The sequence below is a fragment of the Adiantum capillus-veneris genome, chromosome 15, assembly GCF_014529385.1.
Source record: "Adiantum capillus-veneris isolate H3 chromosome 15, ASM1452938v2, whole genome shotgun sequence".
NCBI lineage: Eukaryota > Viridiplantae > Streptophyta > Polypodiopsida > Polypodiales > Pteridaceae > Adiantum > Adiantum capillus-veneris.
Window position 1 is genome coordinate 151705954 of NC_140945.1, and position 21558 is coordinate 151727511.

The 21558-nt window shown below is 43.5% G+C and overlaps 1 protein-coding gene across 1 annotated transcript in view; it reads right to left on the reverse strand.

Moving 5' to 3' along the window:
• Positions 1 to 4225: 4225 nt before the first annotated feature.
• LOC147441689 (uncharacterized) overlaps positions 4226 to 21558 on the reverse strand; it is a 34636-nt gene continuing 17303 nt past the window's right edge. Inside the window, exons 4-8 of the mRNA XM_086483781.1 lie at positions 6086 to 6253; positions 5808 to 5926; positions 5037 to 5129; positions 4676 to 4740; positions 4226 to 4598 (exon numbers count right to left, since the gene is read on the reverse strand). Of these exons, the coding sequence (XP_086339907.1) occupies positions 4539 to 4598; positions 4676 to 4740; positions 5037 to 5129; positions 5808 to 5926; positions 6086 to 6253 (505 nt within the window). The 3' untranslated portion in view covers positions 4226 to 4538. The remainder of the gene's footprint in view (positions 4599 to 4675; positions 4741 to 5036; positions 5130 to 5807; positions 5927 to 6085; positions 6254 to 21558) is intronic.

Here is a 21558-nt window from a genome sequence, read left to right on the forward strand (position 1 = left end):
TTATCCCTGCATTCCTATTTACTCCATTAAGAAATTTTCTAGTACTAATGAGCTCATGGAAAGCTTTGCAAATGTATTTCCAAGGTAGGAGTTTATTATATGGTTTTAATCGATTATGGTTTAATCTTTGTAAGAAAACTGAGATAACTTAGAAGTATAAGTTGTTTGTGGTGGTGACTTATTTCCAAATGTTTAATCCTTGTAAGAAAATATGGATAACTTAAAATTATAAGTTGTTTGTGGGTAGTGACTTATTTCAAAATGTTTAGAAAAACGGTATTTTTGAAATTCATGTAAACGAATGTGTGTCCATATCTGAAAAAAAATGAAGACACTTTGTAAGTGTTGAGTAATTGGATGAGCTATACAATCTACTTTTTAATGCAAGTCATCGATATATTATTTATTCTTCCAAGAAGCAAGAATAACAAAAATAAGTTAGTGTTGACATAAAGTTGTGAATTTGGCTATCTGAAATCATCTCAAAAATTTGAGCTCAAAGCATAGAGAGACTGGTATTTATGCGAAAAGCATGAAAAATTAAGAACACAAACCTAATCAATGATTTTTCTTTTTTCTAAAAAGTTAAAAGAATGATAATAGCAAAGAAACTTTAGCTAAGCTACATAAGAAGTTTTGGATAGATTCTCACAACAATTCCCACATTGTGACTTACCTCAACATCATGAGCTTATGTGAGAGAGGCACTGCATACCTAGCTAGGTACGATTGGGGGCAGGGGACTGCCGGCACGGTGAGGGGACCGGTGGTCCCATGCCCCAATCGTACCTAGCTAGGTATGCGGTGCCTCTCAAGCAGAAGCTCATTATGTTATGCATTGTATGAGAATAATGAAAAAGACTTTGTTTTCCTACATGAGGAAATTTCTAAATCTTGAGAGAGAGAGAGAGAGAGAGAGAGAGAGAGAGTAGCTAGTGCCAAAGCAAGCGGTTATGGCTTCATTGTGAGAGAGTAGCTAGTGCCAAGGCAAGCAATTATGGCCTCGTTCTGAAAGAGCTAAGAGCATTTTGTAGCATCTAGAACGGCCTGGAAGAGCTCTCATATTAAGAAAAATTTATTGCACCGCGTTCTCCCCGCCGTGAACTTTTTTTTATCTTGGTATGTATTATTTACACCATGAGCACAAACTCAAGGGAAGGGATTTTAAGTGATCGCATGCATGTGTGAGCCTTACATAATGTGTCCCCTTATTGATTTGTTGAGTCATCAACCCAAATACCAAATCCATGGTAACATACAATCAAGGAAGCTAAAGTAGTAGTGCTATGCAGATAAGTTCCTAATGATGCTCTCCAGATGCTCTAAGACCTATAAGCTTCCATTACTGGTCAGGACAAAGAAGTGAATTCAAAATTTTAGATTTAATTGATGACTCTAGGAGTCGAGGAATCCCCCATTTCATGGTGGTGTCCCTGAAGCCTTCAATTTTCGCTAGCCAATTGAGTATGCAATACCTACTCATTTTGTATTGTTAAACCAGCTATGATAATACTTCCATGGAAATTATCCTCATGACTTCCACATTAAGAGGTAGGCTATCACATAACCGTGGATCAGTTATGCACCTAAGCTATGTATCCTGTATCTGTCAATAACCTCTTCTAGACTCAAGGCAAGTTTAAGTTGTGGTTTCTCTGTCAAGCAAAGAACTTGTAATCCTTTGACCCTCAAGGCTCGATTTGAGCTCGAGGTTGGTGTATATTTCTGATGTGCTTAATACTATCCACTCACAATTGTGAGTTTTGCAAAAAAAAGTTGTGCATTAGGGTGAGTTGTATAAAAATTTTGCATCTTTAATTGATGTGTTGATTTAGTATACAAATGCTCTACGTAATAGACTATCCCAACTACTCAAGAAAACTTATATAGAAGGTTGCAATCAAATGAAGCGGGGAGGAACAAACATAAAATATTGTTGCAAATGATTAGTTTTTGGTTTTTCTTACAATGCAATTGTAACAAATACAGTGCTTTGTCCAAACAATTTAGGGCACTAATATGAAGTGACAGAAAAATGAGATGGTAGCTACTAACACCCAAATGAAAGCTAGATAATGTAGCTCGTTATTGCAAAGAACCCCTAAGGAATGCTCAACATCATTTATGGGCTTGCCTTGTTCCTCTCTCACTTTGATCACCTGAACCATCAATATCATTGCTTGCATGTGTACAATCAAAGTAAACATTGAAAAAAGTTGAGTATTATTCACTTGTAGCATTAGATGCTGACATGAATTAGCATAAATGCTTGAAAATGATGGAGAAGCATGTATATACATGTGTCTCAAGCATAGGATAGCATGAGAGGTGTGTGCACAGACGCGTGCGCGTGTGAAACTAAGGAAGAATCATGTATCATAATATAGCTTAATGATTGTGTGTGTGTGAGCTCTCATAACATGTTGAGACTCACAAATCTCTATCTCTCTCTCTCTCTCTCTCTCTCTCTCTCTCTCTCTCTCTCTCTCTCTCTCTCTCTCTCTCTCTCTCTCTCTCTCTCTCTCTCTCCCCAGGTTATGTCCTTATCTTTCAAATATGACATGTCCCTCTTTGCAAGGCTTCTCGATTTGCGTAATCAGATGCCTTTGTGAGGGGAACCAGTACTACAGTTGAAAAACGGGTAAAATAAAGTATTGATAAGCCGATTTGTGAAGTTGTGATTCTTCTCAGAGTGTGGTAATTAACAAAAAATTTGGTAGATCAGCATTTCTTTGATTTTTCATCATAATGGAGACGTCCTTCTGAGGGAGAGTCTATTGTATTTTTATGTGTATTGGAATACATGTCATATGTATGCATATTTTGAATGCGTTAAAATTATCCCTACTACATTTTCACACATACAACACAAATGGATCACAATTTAGCCAAAAAACATTACAATGTTTATGCAAACTTCTTATGTGTAAGTATAATATCTCAATGTTCTCATTTATGTAATTACTCTATCCACTATTACATGTCCTACAATTGGGCTCATAATGGTGCCTAAATACACATAATGGCCAAAAGTAGACTTGGTTTTAGCTTTAAAGCATAATTATGAACAATGAAACATCTGATCAGTTAGGACAAGAGCGCAACACATAAGAAATTCTACCAAACTTTTATTTGTGTTCACTGCTCTATCTTTCCACAAAATTCATTTTTCTAAATCCCCTTAGTATGTATACATATGTAAGTCAACATGTTTTAAATACCTTGTATGTTCACTGACATCATAGAATACCAAATTTAGGGGTGACCACCACCAGTGCGCTAGGCTTGAAAGCTCAATATTGAAGGGAACTGTGAATATTACCATCACAAAAGCATGTGTGGGTTGATACTTAGCTGCGTTGACTATTAGTTTTCTCTACATCAAACAAGCTTGCTACAGCTATGGCATAGCATAACAAAAGTGGAAGCACCCACAACCAATATGTGAACAACCAAAGGGATTAGCTTGTTTGTGTACTGGTCCTAATTTGGAAAAACTGCTTACCGACGTAAGCAACTTAGTCAAGATTCTATTTTTGGGAAAGATTTAGTTTAGCCCTTGTTAGCATGTACCAAGGAGATAGATCTGAGCTCACGAGATGTATATGATACATTGTTGCCTTTGTTACACATGTAATTTCTAATGAGGCACATGTGTAGCCTATGCAAATGGTGTTATAAATCAACCATTTTCTAATGTAAATTTACAAGATATAATTAATGAGGATAGGACCACAAACATGAGCAGAATAGAGGTATGCAAAATAACTGGTGCAAACCTTACATGACATAAATTGTGTGCACCTTTGCGTGGCCGTACTCTTTTAGGTTCTCAGCATACCTCGTATGCATCATATTATTATGTTTTGGTTGTGTAAACTATGTATGATAAGGAAGAACTTTTGTCATTTAATGAAGCACATTTATTGATACTACTTTTTATGTTGTGTGCGCAATGGAAAGTCAGTTGTTGATACATGTGGTAGCAATGACTTTGAGAAGGGATGTTGTAGCGTTCGGTGTTTTATAGCATTCCATTAGACTATGGTTATATGTGGGCCAATTATCAATAATATATAACTGATGCAACTATGCCAAATTCAACATAGTTACAAGAAGACTTGCATAATTGCATATAAGCCAAATAATTCAACATAGTTACAAGAAGACTTGCATATTTGTATATAAGCCAAATAGTTGATAAATTTGGGACCATGAAAGAGACATAGTTATTTCTAAGGTAACCAATGACTACGCATCGCATGACCATTGCACTAGTCGTTAAAAAAATTAAAACCTTCACTTGAGTATATTACACATGTATGTGCAAGATGCAAATAGCAAATGTTGGATGCACTATTATAGTGCCATGACACCACATGTATGTGCACCAAGTTTGCATCCTTCTTTGGTGAGTTGGAAGAAATTGTTCCATCAAGATTTAGATGAAAGCTACATTTGCACAAAGCTCTCACTCTCGAAAGGAAGCTCAAAATTCCAATTTGCTTGGGAATTTTTGTTTGGTTTGGGGTTGTGTTTCATGTTTGTATACCCCACAAGAAGCAAAGAGGGCATTTGTATTTAGGGATCCACATGACCTGCATAAACAAAAAATTTGTTGTAAAAAATCAATTCAATGTTAATATAAAGGAGTTCACCGAGTTGTTTGTCATACCTGAGCTCTACATGTGGCACAAAAGGCATGTTTGCAAGAGACATAAAAGCTTTCTTGGGTACCCTCTGTGCATCATCCAAAATAACAAATACGACATTTAGGAAGGTAGTAAAAAATAGTAGCTCACAACATCCTAATTAACTACAGTTGTTGCTTCAACTTCTTGAGTAGGATTGTTGCAAATGAAAAGTAGTTGGCATAGATTTCACAACTACTAGCAACTGCACCGTCTAGTTTAGTCGTGTAAGAACATGGAGAACACAAGCAAATGGATGCTTTCTATGAGGTTTCCATAATGGACTTAATACTATAATAAAACTGAAAGCAACCTAACGATTGTAGATCGTATGCAAACTCTTACCAAGGCATAGGCATACATTGCATCTTTTTCTTGATGATAAAGCCGTGGTCACTGGTTCATGTTCTTCATTAACTCTTTGTGGGCATGTAGCATCTGCACACCAATTTCACTTATGTTAAGTTGGCACAACCTTGGGTTCATAGTGAAACTGCGACAATCATGTGTGTGTGTCCACACGCATGCACGTGAACATGCATGCGTGTGTGGCAGGGTGGGGGGGGAGGCCCCAACTCTCAGTCTCATTGAGTTTGGGCTGTCATGATGCAGGCATCCCAAGGTGGGTACCTTGAAGAGAGAGACTACATCTTATTAGCTTAAGTTTCCTCCTTCCTTTACAGCCATGGTATCTTTCATTACTGTGTTCGATTAGAGCATCGGCCCATTTAGTAAAGTTAATAACAATTGGTATAAGATGGCATTAAGATTGATTAATTCAATTCTTCTTGCTACGTGTTACATTTTGCAAGAAAGAAATATAGTATTTTTGCTCAAGTGACTGATGACAATACCATTGCCATCTTTTTTGTCAACTCCCTACAATCTTGTTTGGCGAAGTCATTTATCCGTCTTGTGAGAATGGATGCTTTCAGTGTGTCCCTTTTGGAATCTATAAAAGTAGTCATTGCAGAACACAATTGTGTAAGCTGGTAATTATCGTCCACAGGATCTTAAATGAGGACTCCATTCTACAGTCGATGGCAAGGAGACTTGCATTAAGATTATAAGGATGATGTGCCCCATGATCAAAATCTCTTCTGCACAAGTTCATACCTTCGAAAGTAGGCGAAGGACGTGGATCATTATGATGGAATTGGCGTGTTAATAAAAGCTTATGTGAATTGGAGTCATGCTTTTGGTTACTTGGTTGAGGGTTGCCGATTGCATGTTTTCTGTCACCAAGAAAAACAGCCATGTTAACAATAATATAAGATCAGACATACAAGGGGCTGTAAGGGGGGGGGGGGGGGGGGGGGGGGGGGGGGGGGGGGGGGGGGAGAGAGAGAGAGAGAGAGAGAGAGAGAGAGAGAGAGAGCCGCTTATCTACGGACCTTGGGCGGGTATCGAATGCCTTGACCAAGATCTCATCCTTCGCAATTAGATGTGGGTTTCCCTTGCGCAAGACTCTCTCCACTGCTTCTGCTTCCACAAATGTGACAAAACCAAAGTCGCGCTTTGATCCAACTGGTATCTCCACCTTCTTTACTCGACCAAAGGTGCTGCCATAATACCTAAAGCTCAATATTGTGTGTGTGTGTGTGTGTGTGTGTGTGTGTTTTAAGAGAGGGGGGGGTGGGGGGCTTGCCAATAACACATTTGATCATTATGGTTTACATAAAAGTGCCCTTTAGTGAATGAATATCTTCAAATCTAAAAATAGATTTTCCTCCATATCATTTCAAGCCAGTTTCCAAGAAAAGCCGGGTTTAGTGCGAACATGACCAAATCCCTATAAAAACGAAAAAAAACTGAGAGAATTTTAGGTTGATTCTTGTTTTCCATTGGTTCAGAAAATTGTTCTCCACATGAGCGATGAGATTTTGTCAAATGCCTAGGAAAAGACAAAAAAAAAGGAATGCAAAAGCTGCTCATTCACAAGATTTACCCTTTTATCCTTTTAGTGAGGCTTTTAGACACATGTACGGTGTACACCAGGCATTTTATATTTTCTCTTAGTTTTGTGGATTTTTTGTGCTAAGTATTTTCAAAGGTTTTGCCCTAGAGTTGGCTCACTATTCCCCTGTCCACTCTATAGTCATCTTGTAATATTCTTCTTATTGAGTTTCTAGCTTCACACCTCTCTTTCTTTCTCGTGTTCTCGCATGTCTCTCTTCTTTGCTACTCACTCTGCCAATGTTTTTATTTATCTGTGTGCGCTTGAGGATGCCCAATTTCCAAAGCACGTAAGGAATGTGTTTTGTTGAAAAGAGAACTATTTGTTCCTCCCCTGTATATCTTCTCTAGATCGTCATGTTTGTCACCCACGAGGTATGCACCCTTTGTCACATGAAGTCTTTACCCCTTCACCTACTTTCGGCCACTTGTATGGGTCATGGATCCTAGCTGACAATCAGCCACATAATTCCAGCTATTATATGGTAAAGTATCGTTCAATCATTGGAAACCATAGCTACCATTACAGCATCTCTCAAGCTCTTAATGGTTGTTATTAATTGCTTTCAGTTAGTAATTAGGTTAATAAAACTCTTGATTGACTCAAAGTCAAAGGCAGCCCTACGTCTCCTCCTATAAAGGACGAAAAGAGAGCACCTTCCCTTCAGTCGACTCAGATTACTCAATCGTTGGCGAATTGGAAATCGACATCATTACGGGAATAAGGTATCATCAAGCCAACTTCTCTCAATTAGTCGCTCTCAACTATGTTGCAGACCAACATGCAATTTGTGTTCACATTCACCCAACGTGCTGTGAATCAGCCCAAGCTCTCTAAGGACGACTTTACACCTATGGCCTCTACGTCCTCCCCAAATCTCACCTTCAAAGGTGCTCGGTGTTGTCCATACTGAACCTTGCAGACCAAAGATTAGAGGGGTGTCTGGTGCAGCGGAAGAGAATAAGGATTTGCTCGGATCTAGTACTCCGCACAAAAACACAAGGGACACTTTACTTCACTTGAAAGAACTGAACTGAACTGAAAGAAAGAGAGACGAGAGAGAGAGAGAGAGAAAACAGACGACACAGGGATGTCGGGTCCCAACCCTCAAGGACCCCCTTGCTCTGTTGCCAGAGCAAGTACTTTCTTTATTCTTGCAAAATGCTGCTACAATGACTAAATGCTGAGATGCTGAGCTAGTGGGTACTGATGTTGGGTACTGAGGTACTGAAGGGAATTATGTCGAAGACGATGATGTCGACAACGGGTACTGAGGGTTCTATGCCGAAGACGGGGAGGTCGACGATGAGGTCTATGTCGAAGACGATGAAGTCGACGACGAGGTACTAAGGGTCTTTGTCAACGACGACGAAGTTGACGACGGTACTGTGTCGAAGAGGGTGAGGTCCACGACGGTTCTGTGTCGATGACAGTGAGGTCGACGACGGTTCTGTGTCGATGATGGTGAAGTCGACGACGGGGTCTATGTCGAAGACGGTGATGTTGACGACGGGTACTGCTGGTCTATGTCGACGACGATGACGACGGTGGCTATGATGATGGTGTCGTCATCAAGTCCGAGACTGCGATGACAATGACGAAGGTGTCGTCGTCGAGATAGGGATATGCGATGACAATGGTGTCGTCGTCAAGATAGGGATCTACGATGACAATGACGATGGTGTCGACGACGACGGCGTCGAGGCTAAAAACTGAAAATGCTAGGTTGTCTGCTGAAATTTGAAAACGCCAGGCTGATCTGGGTCTTCTTCTTCTTGAGAAAACGCTAGGGCTCCTACTGAGGTGTTGCCTGCTGCAAGGTACCTGCCTCCTTGTGTCCCTGCTGCTTCTGCTTCTACTGAGTGCCCAATGGGTTTCTTTAGCAATTTGCCCTACCTACTTTTCCAACAAACTTACAAAAAGAATTCAAAAGTCACTTTTAATAAAATGACTTATAAGAGGTGGTTCACGCGGTAAAATGCCTGCATGATGAAATGATTGTTCTTGTGCAAGAGAGGGTATGCAAGTGTGACTGGCTTGGACATGCACGTCCTGCTAACGGCTCACAAAGGTGCCAGGCTCAGTCCTAAGCTAAGACTAACGCTAGACTATGGCAGAAGCATGTCCACGTGACGCAAGTGAAGTGCGCACGTGACAAAGGGTGTCGTCTCTGTCAACTTCTCAGCGAGATCCGATGTGTGCTACAAAAAGTTATCGGATCCTCCCTAGAAGAAGAATTGTTCTGAGCTTTGATACCATTGTTACACGCTTGAACACTAGCAACACACGAACAAGAACTGCAAAATCACCGAAATTGGAGGGAGAAGAAGAAGAAGAAGAAGAAGAGAATTTTAACGTAGAGAGAGAGAGAGAGAGTCCACAATATAGTAACATGGAACAGCAAGTAGGGGTCGAGGACGGGGACAAGACGACAAAAGTTAGGGAACAGGGACGGGGGTCGGAACGGCAAAAAAAGAGAGGTTTTTTGGCATTTTATGACCTACACACATGCCACACACATAGAGCATCACTTTGAACACAAATTTACACTAAATAGACCAAAGAACATGAGTCATATAGACGCAAATGAGCTAATAAAACATTGATGGCACGAGAATCGAGATGTATACAAAATGAAAAGTACATGCCACAAGGGTGGCTTTTATAGCCATGGGGGTGCATCCCCTTGAGGCTTGAAAGCTTCAAAGTTCAAAAATATGGTTGTTGGACAGAAACTGACCCTTAGAAAGGGTTAGTTTTTAAAATTTTGAAAAATTCTTGTGCGTTGACCGGCCGTTACTTTCCGTCCCCCAGACGTTTAGGCTGCGACCCCAGCTGGCAGCCCGGCTGCCCGTCCCAGCACGTCCCCACCCGTCCATGTCCCAGATACAGGCATCCCCTGTCTCTAGGGACCGTCCCCTGTAACTATGGTCCACAAGGCATGGCAAAGTTCCGAGCCAAGACGCACTGGCCACAAAGACTGGCACCGGTGCATAAGGCCATGTGATGTGGCCTAGATCCCGACGGAAAAAAACTAACGAGCATGCCCATGTGTGGAGAAAGAGGCATCTACACTGCTCTGCTGCCCTAGAGGAGCCAGTTGAAAAATCCCACCAATTGCGAAGAGTATGCACCAGCTTTGTCCAGATGGATGTCAAAATGGTGGCCGTAGGGGAGGACTGTGAACCCAAGATGTGGGCACATTAAGCCTTCCACATGGTCCAAAGCATGATGCTTCAAAGAGATAACCTCCTCCTTGAGTTTGGCATCTCGAGCTCGAGGGTTTTGATTCGGGATTCAAGCTTCTCCATGGCATCATTTTTGTTCTCCTCCAATGCTTCCACCTTCTTCATACGATCACAAACTTGTCTAAGAAAGGACCGAAGATTTCGTTCATCAATGTCATGAAAGAGTCGGGGCATTGGTTAACCTGAATGGTAAGACCAAAAATTCATAGTGACCATTCTTTATGCAAAAAGCTGTCTTGTATCATCACCAATGCGAATGCGAATTTGGTGATACCCTGACTTTAGATCAATTTTGGAGTAGATCTTTGCACCCAATGACTGATCAAATAACTCGTTGATGCGAGGCAAGGGAAACTTGTTTTTGACTGTCAACTTATTCAAAGCACAATAGTCGATGCAAAGATGCATAGACCCATCCTTTTTCTTGACCAACAGGACAAGAGCTCCAAAGGGACTTTTGATTGGGCGAGTATGACCTTTATCCAGCAGATCTTCTAGCTGCCGCTGTATCTCTTGAGATTCTGAGTATGAAACTCGATAAGGGGCTCGAATTGTTGGAGGTTGCCCGGGGATCAAATCTATGGGATGATCCACCGAACGCCACGAAGGCAAAGTTGTTGGTAGCTCATCGGGAAATAAGTCCAGATGGGGTTGGGCAGCGACATGATTTCGAGCATTTAGCATTAACGCACTCACAACCTTAGAAACACAACGTGCTGCTTGCTTGCCTTTATCTGGAGTAGGAGGTTGGTTGTGGGCAGGTTCTGGAATTGTGGTCTCCATATGAGAAATTCTGGCGAGGATTTGAAGGGTTTGGCTTCTTGGGGCACTCATACCACCTGTGCGGTCCATTGCAAATTGTACATAGTCCAGGACGGTTGGAGTGGGAGGTTGAAGGAGTCGATGAAGAGCCTTGCTGCCCAAAAGAAGTATCTTGCCAAAAGTCACAGCGACCATTCCTTCTATGATTGGGATGCTTGTGTCGTCTATTCTGAGTATTTGCAGAAGATGAGGCTCGGGAAGTGACTGCTTGTCCCGAAGACTGTAGTCGGAAAGAGTTTTGTCCAGCAGAGTATTGTCTCAAAGATTGAGATCCTGAGAAAGAACGCCGGTTCTTGTCCTCGACGATTACGTTGTGAAGAGCCGGCATAATTGGAAGATCGGTCGCTAGAAAGGAAACTTCTATATAGGCGCCGATTATTGCCAAGACACTCGACATAAGCGATTGCAGCATCAAGTGTGGCAAGGTTAAATTTGTGGACATCATCTCGCAGGGAAGGCTCAAGTCCGTCAACAAAACTATATAGTTTGTCGGAGGGGATGAGGGTCTCTATCTCAAGAGTCAGTTTTTGAAACTCCGAGATATACGCGGCCAAGGAACCAGTTTGGCTCAGGCGGCGAAGGGAAGACTGGGCGTGAAAATCTGTGTTTGCAGGCTCAAAAGCCTTGCAAAGGACGTGCCGGAATTTTTCCCATGTAGCGGTGATCTTTCCATCTTTAACTCGTCGATGCCACCAAAGGAATGCAGTATCCTTTAGCAGGGAACTCGACACAGCAACCTTTTTACTTTCAATGAGATTTGTGTTTGCGAAATAAACATCCACCTTGAAAAGCCAATGATCAGACACACCTTATCGCGGCGACCGTTGTATGGCTCGAGCAACTTTACATCAATTTTCTTTTTCTGTGCTATGTTTATTATTTTAAAAAGATATTTTAACTTTGGATTGTCTACCTCTGGTTCCGGAGGCTCAACTTGCTCAGGAATTGACTCTGCTGCGGAGGAAACCAAATGTGTAGCTGACTCGGTCCTCGAAGAAGAAAATGCATGTAAGACATCCAAACGGGATGTCATCGATGCAAGATCGGTCGAAAGGGCCTCCTGGAGGACGAACATCTCCTCTCTGAGGATGGCTATTTGATCGTCGGGTGGAACAGGAAAACTACCTGCCTCTGACATTCTAACAGCTTAGAGGAATATCTTGGAGAGGCTGGAGAAGTGTGGCGGCCGTAAAAAGGGGAATCTATTGTTGATGCGTCGAACTCCTCCAGGAAATCTACTCCAAGGTCGGAATCTTCTATATCTTCTACCTCGTCAATAGAAGGTGTGTCATCTGGGGTCAAAGGTGTATAATCCGAAAGCTGCAGCTCGCTGTGAACCAGAACTAGAGGCTGCTGTGAGATGAATCGTTCACTATATCGACTCGGCACTCCGTCAGAGAATAGGCCAAGTGAGGGTACCGCCCCAGAATGTACTCGAAATGTGGCAAATGAAGAGGTTCGCACGTAACAAATATATGCCACATCACCCAAACCTGGAATCGAGAGGCGTGGCAATATGTGACATGCAAGAGATAGTTCTGAGACAAAACTGCTGCCTGTAGTGCAGGAAAAGGAGCAGGTGCGGGCACCGAAACAGGTTTTGGAACTAGTAACTTCTCTGGGACATGTGCGGGTTCTGGAGTTGGGTAATCCGGAATTATGATCACTTCCGGTTCGTATGCGGGCACTGGTTCCGACTCCGATGTATCGGGAATAATTATGATTTCGGGTGCCAAGAGAGGGTACGCCGACGAGACTGCTTCGGGAATCTCGTTTATGTACGAGATGTACGGGAAATCTGTCCACCGATGCTCATTGACCATAGCAAGAGAATATACCGCGTGCGGAAAGTGGGCGGGAGACGACCCAAATAGCCAGCACTAATGCTATGTGAGAGGGAAGAGTACAGAAATGACCAGTGCTGCATCTCCATCTTATGTAACATTTGCTGGGTTTGCATTTTTTAATCTTTTTTGTGAAGGGGTAGTAGGTACCCGCCTTAAAACTTCCACACTTTGGGTTAAATTGGTCCAGTCAGATTTAAAGTGGCCGGCCAATTTAATAATGGCTTAATAAGTTGACCACTAGCGTTAAAAAAACCCAAATCGTTGGCTGCGTAATCAAAAGGCTGCGACTCCTCATTTGCAAGAGGTGAGTGCACGATGCTACGTCAGGCAAGAGGTGTGTGCAAGGGGTGCAACCCTTCGGAGAGTTGCATGCCAGGATTGGCACCTATTCATGAAGAGGTGTTGTTCTCCTGTAAAGTGTCCAGACATTCGAAAGGGTGCCAGCCGATGAAGAGGTGCTACCCTTTGACGGGAAGAGACACCACTCAATGAAGAGACATACATCAAGAATTTCAGCAGGTATGCCGCATACACGCATCTCACGATCCTCAGCTGCTTTTGAACTCTTTGGCCTTTCTTCATCTTGATATTTTTGTGCCTTTTTAGGACACTTCGCGGTAATGTGTCCTTATTCCCCGCATCCAAAACACTTCCCTTCTTTAATGTAGTTGGCTCTCTCCCACGGAGTGAGCCGGGGTCATGCATCCTTATCTTGGGGGCTCTTCTTCTTTCTACTTTCATTTTTAGAAGTCTGTTATGTTTTCTGCGTCATGATCTCATATGTGGGTCAAATTGCCCGAGTGAATGGCAAAGCCCCGTTTCGCATGAATCATCAGTTCTTGGATAGAATCAGACTTTTTCTCTAAGCAGTGATCTCGGATCTTCATAGGAAGTACCAAGGTAAACCGCTCAATCTGTTCTTTAAATGAGATCTTCTTAAATGAAGAACCGGGCAAAAAAGAGCTCCAAAATCTCTCGCAATATGCATCCAAGGTATCTTTCTTTGTCATCCGGAGATGGTTCCAAGCAGTTCGTATGTCACGTTCGTACTCCCGAGTGAACCAAGAAGAAATAAAAAGCCTTTAAAATTTCAGCCATTTAACTGGCGCTTTCTTGTTCAATAGAAGAGTGGACCACCATGTTCGAGCATCTCCCTTGAAGTAAGAGGTAGCCCTCCAAATCTTGGAATGCTCTGAGTAATGCCCTCCAGAGAAAGCTATCTCAAACTGATGTATGAAAGCCAAAGCCCTCGAAGCATCTCGAAATCCAAAAAAAGTGCCAAATTTAATTGACTGTCCACCTTCTTTAAATTCTCGAACTTTCTTGCTTTTATCCTCCAGAAAGTCATACTGGTTGGCTTTATAGAAATTCTTCTTCTTTGCATAAAATCTGTGATCATCGGAGTCCGAATTATTTGTAGACGAGTACTCTGTAGAACTGTCAAAAACTGGACGAAACTTAGGCTTCTTTGCCTTTTTCTTGCCCTTTTTGAAGCTTTGCTTTTTGCTTCGCTTTTTCCCTTTTCTGTCTTCTTCGTTCGAGTCAGAAGAGCTAGAAGAACTGTCAGAAGAAGAAGAAGAAGAAGAAGAATTGGGTACTCCTTCAAATCTAACATGCTTTTTCTGCTTTCTAGCCGAGGCAAAAGCAGATTGGCGACCCAAATAACCCGGGAAGTCGGTTCCTTTCTTTTGCTTTTTGCCATGCTTGCTGGCTTTGTTGGTTGCGTCAAAAAGCTGTGTAATCCGTGTATCGACCACCTCTTCTAATTCTTCCTCTATAAACATCCAAGGAGTAGGAGGTTTTCTCAATGCCGGTCTAAGGGGTGGTTCTGTGGCCTTCCGCCACTAAGAGTGCACTTCGTCGAAGGATGTCTGCGTCAAAAATTTTGCAAATTTGGGATCCTTCATAATATTGATCATCATCTTTGTTGCATCATTGTCACGTGACACATCCAACCCTATGTGTCCGTGGACAAGCTACAACATGATCAGGGTTCAGTTCAATCAAGTCAGTCTAGAATAGGAAGTGATATGGCACTTTTGTGAGTCTGTTCGCAGACCATGCATGACCAGTCAATTAGATTAGATGCATATCCTCCGGTTGCACACAACATGATCATCAACATTACCATCAAAATCCATCAGAACCCATCAGGAGCATTTCAATAGTGCATAGACCTATTTTCCCTATTTTTGACATTTTTCACTTATTATTTTTAAGTGACTTTTGTTGGAAAGTAGGTAGGGCAAATTGAGTAAGTTTGTATATAAGCAAACTAGAGCTAGCACTTTCTGGCAGAAGGGGCAGCAAGACCACCACTCAACAGGCACCTTCTCAGCAGGAATCCCCAGCAAGGCCTAGCGTTTTTGCTACACAGTAGAGAGGCTAGCGTTTTGCTTCAAGACACCAGATCAGCCAGCGTTTTTGCATTTGCAGATTCCCAGCGACAACAGAACCACAAATCAGCCTAGCGTTTTGCATTTGCAGAACAACCGGCGACAGCAGCAGTTTTTCAGCCCTAGCGTTTTTGCATCTACATCACACCCTAGCGTTTTGCAGATTCTCCGCGACGGAACCTTAAGAACATCAGCGTTTTCAGTTTCCAGCCTTTAGACATCGCAAAAGAACCCCCGAACCTCGCAGATCTCACCTTCCCGCAACAGTTCCTCGCCGCACGGTCAGTTTTCGCAAGGTTCACAGTTTCAGCCCGGAAAACACAGATTTCAGCATCTGCGTTTTCAGCGCATCATTGTCGCATAGTCGTCATCGACATCGTCACCGACATAGAGTCAGAATTCAGCAAATAAAGATTTGCAGATTTCAGCCCTTAGCGTTTTCAGATTTCAGCCCGTCTCGTCGTTGTCGACGTAGTCGGCAAGTCCAAGCATTGTAGAGATTTGTGCAATCAATAGTAGACCACTCTCGCCGACGAGAGTGGGGCCTTCGGAAGAGGGTTTTACGACGTCTCTGGTGTCGTATTCTCTTCTCTATCTCTCAGTCTCATACACTTGCACGCACAGTGTCCATTCACTTTGTTTGTGATCATAGCACTCTCTAATTAAGAACGGAAGGCTCTACCTACCATAAAAACGAAAAGGAACCTTGAGCACAGTTCGGAGCACTCATCTTGAGCAAAGTTCAAACATTCATTCCGCTGCACCTAACATTGGTATCAGAGCTTTGGCAGTGTTCTGTATCATTCAAGGAAAGAACCACACAAAAAAAATTTGCTTGTTGAGGTCGCACGAACCTAAGTTCGCTTGGGCGTGTCGATTCCTAATTGTGTTTTTGAAGAGTGACAGGAATCCCAAGAAAGAAGGGCTTGTCCAGCCTCCCTTTGTGCCTCTTTTCACTCATTGAGAGCGGACCGTGCACTTAGTGGCCAGCCAATAGACGTGAGGTGGGCAAAAGCAACCTTGGTGTGAGCGCAAGGCCGCCAAGGGTGCGCCCGCGGAAAAGAGCAGAACTCGGGTGAAGAGAAGATCCTTCTCTAACACAGATTGCAAGCGAAAGAAGAACCCCAAGAACCGCAAGACCCTCAAGAACCAAGACCCACAAGAACCCAAGTTCCTCGTGAACTTAAGAACCCAAGACCACAAGAACGCACGACTTCAGTGGATGGTCATCACTCGAAGCGGAATAGATACTTCACTTGGAGGTGATGAGCATGAGAGAGACGAAGAAGAATTTCCCCCACCAGGAGATTTTGCCTCTTCCCCATCCACACCGATGATTGCACTAACTCCTATAGAGGCGTTGAAGCGGTTGTTTATGGAAAGAAAGTTAGAACGCGAAGAAAGAGAAGCAAAAAGAAAGGCCTACGAAGAAACAATGGCAGCCATAGATCGTGACTACGAAGAAAGCGTGGCAGCCATAGAGCGTAAGTATGACATGGAAGCCAACGAAAGTCAAGCCAAATTGGATCACGAGAACAACCAAAGACAAGCAACATTTGATCGCGAGAGCAAAGCAAGACAAGAACAAAGCGACCAACACATGAAAGAGTTCTTGCGACTCTTTTCTATTGTGCAGGAGCAGTTTGCACAGATTCGGGAAAACAAGACTCTCTCAGTCTCTTCTTCTCCCAAGCATGACACACAGGATTTGCATGATGATAAGCATGATGATTTGAATGATACGTGACACATCCAACCCTATGTGTCCGTGGACAAGCTACAGCATGATCAGGGTTCAATTCAATCAAGTCAGTCTAGAATAGGAAGTGATCTGGCACTTTCGTGAGTCTGTTCGCAGAGCGTGCATGACCAGTCACTTAGATTAGATGCATATCCTCCGGTTGCACACAACATGTAACAAACTGCTGACGTGTCAAAGCCTAAAGAATGGAGCCAACTTACAGATGCCGGCCGAGGGGCCTAAACCCTAAGAAGAACAAGCAACAGAAGAAGTGTCACAAAGTGATGACGTGGTTGCCAGAGAGCAGAAAACCCTAACCCTAATTTCTGCCAGAAACCCTAACTGCTGAAACCCTAATTCCAAAAACCCTAACTGCTAAAACCCTAACCCTAAAACCTGCAAACCCTAATTCTGAAAACCCTAACCCTAAAACCTGCAAACCCTAATTCTGGAAACCCTAACCCAGAAACTGCAACAACGTGGCTGATTTCCGAAAATTGCATTGGCACGATGACGTGGTAGGCTGTACGGATTTCCGTGATTTACGCTGGCAGCTTTTGGCATTGCTTTTTGGCCAGAAGCTTTTGAGTTTGAAAGCTTTTCATGTAAACTGCTTTTTGGACCAGAAGCTTTTGAGTTTGAAAGCTTTTCATGTAAACTGCTTTTTAGGCCAAGGGCCTTTAAATATGAGGCTAGGGCTCATTCTCTGGCATGCTTCCGGGAGAAGGTGCAGAGTCTAGAGTACCGGCTTGTACTTTGATGATGCAATATAAAGAAATACCGAAAGGGGCGCCAAGGTTTGGGGTGGAATTCCACCACTCCGTGTCGTGTGTCGTCTCTCTTTCAGTTCAGTTGTTATTGAAGTACTAAAAGTCTGTTCAGTCTGTTCCGTCTGCTCTTTTCTATTGGCACGTGGTGCCTGCCTTGTGACAGTGGTATCAGAGCTTCAGGCGTGTGCTTTTCTGAAAGCATACCGGTCCTACAAAAGAGCAGACAGAGCTTTTGGAATTTTATTTGAGGTATCCTCGGCCTCCAACCCGGATTTATTAGCCATTCCCACCCTTACTTCATCGCGCATCAGGCGCGCTCCCATCTTCACCACAGTGTCTTACAGGGCATAAGCCAATTAAGATCACTTGCAAGAGAAGGATCCAGATTTGTTTCAAGTCACTGTTTTTTTTTTCCTCAGAAGCAGTGCCATGCAGATGTTGATGTCTACAGCTACCAAGCAGCATACTCCAAGTACTTGGCAAGCTTTCAAGAAAAATTTTGCCCGAAGTTATATGGTTTCTGACATCTTCCTTCGGAGTGCAACTTCTGGCAGAGTGGGGTATCCTGAAATGCTTGCCATGGAAACCCTAGCAGATAATAACTTGAAGTTTCTCGACATCTCCCAGTAGATGTCTCTTCACGATCAGATGACCTTGGAGGTTCGGTGTGATTGCTATCTCTTGGGACTACCATCGCCGCTAAAGAAACACTGTTTGTCCAAGAGCTGATGGACCATGCTGTGCTCGACTACGACCTCATGGAAGGAACTTAACCCTAATTTTTGGTGCAGGTTTCAAGATGGAAAGTCAGTCGACTTTTCGAGCTCGACTCATGTCGAGATTGCTTTTTAAGTTGGAGTTCTGTTTGATCTTGTTTGGTGATCCTGTTTGGAATCTGTTTGAAATGGATGGTATCTGTTTTGAACCTGTTTTGGTGCCGATTTGAAATGTTTGACTCTGGTTCCAATACTGGTTTCATTGATTGGTGATTTTTACTCCCGGGTGGAGAAGTGAGAAATACTGTTTTGGTATTGTTTGAACCTCGGAACGACGCAGGCCGATGCCTGGGGAGCGTTTCGTTGTATGCTAGAAAACCACCGAACGACGCACGCCGATGGCTGGGGAGCGTTTGGTTGTATGCTTGAACCTCCAAGCGACGCAGACTGCGGTCTGGGGAGCGTTTGGTTGTACAATCCTCTGAGCTCATGGCCCGAACCTTTTTAGGTTATTTGCGAGGGGAGTGACGAGGTAGTCGTTGAGTAGCTTCATACCGCAGACCGTTTGTCTCGAGGGAGTGCTCAACGGCACTGTTTGTTGTGTCTTGTAACATGCATATGTGAGCATTTGTGTTGCATTGTGATGTGTCAATTACTGAATATTCCTAATTGGATGAGATTGCCTGGGTATGTAATTTTAGTGCATCAAGACACCCGTGGAAGATCAGCACGGTCTGGGTGTGATGGCTAATTTTACTACGCCGGAATATCAAGAGTTCCGATATGGACGAAAGGAAAAGCTAACTCCTTGATCAAAAGAGCAAAAAGGAGAAGCTAACTCCTTGATCAAAAGAGCAGAAAGGAGAAGCTAACTCCTTCATCAAAACAACCGAAAGGAGAAGCTAACTCCTTGATCAAAAGAGCAGAAAGGAGAAGCTAACTCCTTAATAAAAAGAGCAAACTGATTGTCTCTCGGAATGTCTCTCGGAAATTTTTTGTCACGTGGCACATCCCAACCCTATGTGTCCGTGGACAAGCTACACCACAGCAGGGTTCAGTCAGTTCAGTCAAGTCTAGATTAGCAGTGATCTGGCACTTTTGTGAGTCTATTCGTAGACCGTGCATGCCCAATCACTTAGCATAGATGCATATCCTCCGGTTGCACACAGCATGATTATCGGAATTCCCATCAGAATCCATTGGCATCAATTAGGGGAATTTTCCAGTGCATTTAGCCTATTTTCCTATTTATTGGGATTTTCACTTATTATTTTTAAGAGACTTTCCAACAAAAGTAGGCAGGGCAATTTTGCTAAGTTAATATATAAGCAAACCAAAGTTCACACTTTCTGGCAGAAGAGGCAGCAGGAGCACCTTGCTCAACAAGCAACTTCTCAGCAAGACCAACCCCCGCGACTACTCTGGCGTTTTCTCCACAGAAGACCTAGCGTTTTTGCATCAGATCAGCCTTGGCGATTTGTGCACAGCAGATCAGCCCCGGCGTCATCACGACACAGCAGATCAGCCTAGCGTTTTTGCATTTGCAGAACCCCGGCGACAGAAGGACCAATTTCAGCCCCTGGCGTTTTTGGATTTCAGCAGCAAATTAAGACCGGCATTATTCACCTAAAGTGTAGCAGATTCAGCCCGTAAAGACCATCAGTTTTCAGCCCTAAGAAACCTCATTTTTCAGCCAAGAAAACGCAGCCAAAACAGTCATTTTCAGCCACCGAACAGTCCCGAAATTCAGTGATTAGAAGATCTCAGATTTCAGCCATCGTCATCGTCATCGTCATCGTCGTCGTCGTCGTCGTCGTCGTCGTCGTCGGCATAGACCAAGTTGCATAGTCCATTGCATACGCATTCTACACCTTTGTGCAATCAAAGTAGACCACTCTAGCCGACGAGAGTGGGGCCTTCGGAGGAGGGTTTTACAACCTCTCGGTGTCGTATCTCCTCTCTTTGTCACCAACGTGTGACTACTATCTATCCTTTTTGTTGATTTCTTTCTTATTATCTATTTACTTTCACTTTTTGGAAACACCCCTCGGGAAATCTAACTACCTTGCATTGCATAGCTAGTGTGGAACTGTCCAAAGGGAGTCCAGGCCTGAGGGCAAGAGAGCACTAAGGTTGGACAAGGACTATGGTTAGATAAGTGGGGTCATTGACTAGCCAAAGTGGAATCCTTTGCTAAAAAGGCTACATTTCAGTTTTGGATGTGGCCGCAGTGTACAAAGAGGGTCGGATGACCTAGAAAGATACAATGGCAGCATCTCCTAAAATTTAGGGGACTCCTATTTTGGGACCTGAAAATGTGTTTGCGTCATTACCTCCGGAATGACAAGGAGAACATTTTCTTACTCTGCCGTGAAGTCAACTGGGCAACCGGTTGGGAGATTTTTAGGCGGCAACCCCGAAACGGGAAAATGCTTGTAAATGTGCCAAGTGGCACCTTCAGGTGCACTTTCCTCATGCAACAAGAAGTGGCGCTGAATTTAGAGGAGGAGGGCTCAGTTTTCAGCTTTTGTCACAGGTTAAGAGCTATGGAGTGCTTGCTTTCCCTCTTATGCACAGTGCGGTGCCAAGAGTGATGCCCTGCACGCTACGCACTGCCCTCTCTCCCCCCTTTGGCAGTATGTTATGCCCCACTAGTGGGCTCTTCATTTGACCAATGTACAGTTGTGTGGGTTCATGCGCGATTGCCGAGGCAAGAGCCTCTTGCACAGGTACTGGATTAGCTAGCGACTAATCCCTCGCAGGTACAGGTGAATTCGGAGAGGTTTCACGCCAGAAATCTCGTCCGATTCAAAGGGCAAGTAGCCCTACAGGTGCGGGAGCTCGAGGACTTGCTACGGATACGACCGGCACGTGAAACGGAGGCCGAAACAGTAAATTACAGCCTGCTGTGTATTTTTGCAGGTTTAGGGTTTTGGCCCTAAACGGACCCTAATACCCCCAGGAGGTTCGGGGACGCAAGGGGACCGCTGTACAGGCGATCTGGCACATTTTCAGGGCTGAAAACAGAGAATTCAGCGTGCTGCAGATTCTCGCCAGGTTTTGCAAAGTGCCCGTATGCGTCGGGAAAGTCGGCCAATGCGTGGGAATACTGACTGTGAAGGGTTCTAGTACAGTTATGCTGCCGAAATCAAGCCAGAACAGTCAAAATTCAGCCAAGGTTGTACGGGGCAGCTTGGAAAGAACCACAACGTATATTCCCTCTTTTAAACAATAAAGAAATACCGAAAGGGGCGCCTAAGTTAGGGGCCAATCTGGTGTCGGTCTTCTCATACAGGTGCATTCTAGCATCTGTATCCCATTCCCCTCTCTTGTGTCACTATAGCGCAAGTATAATAGACGACTAATAATG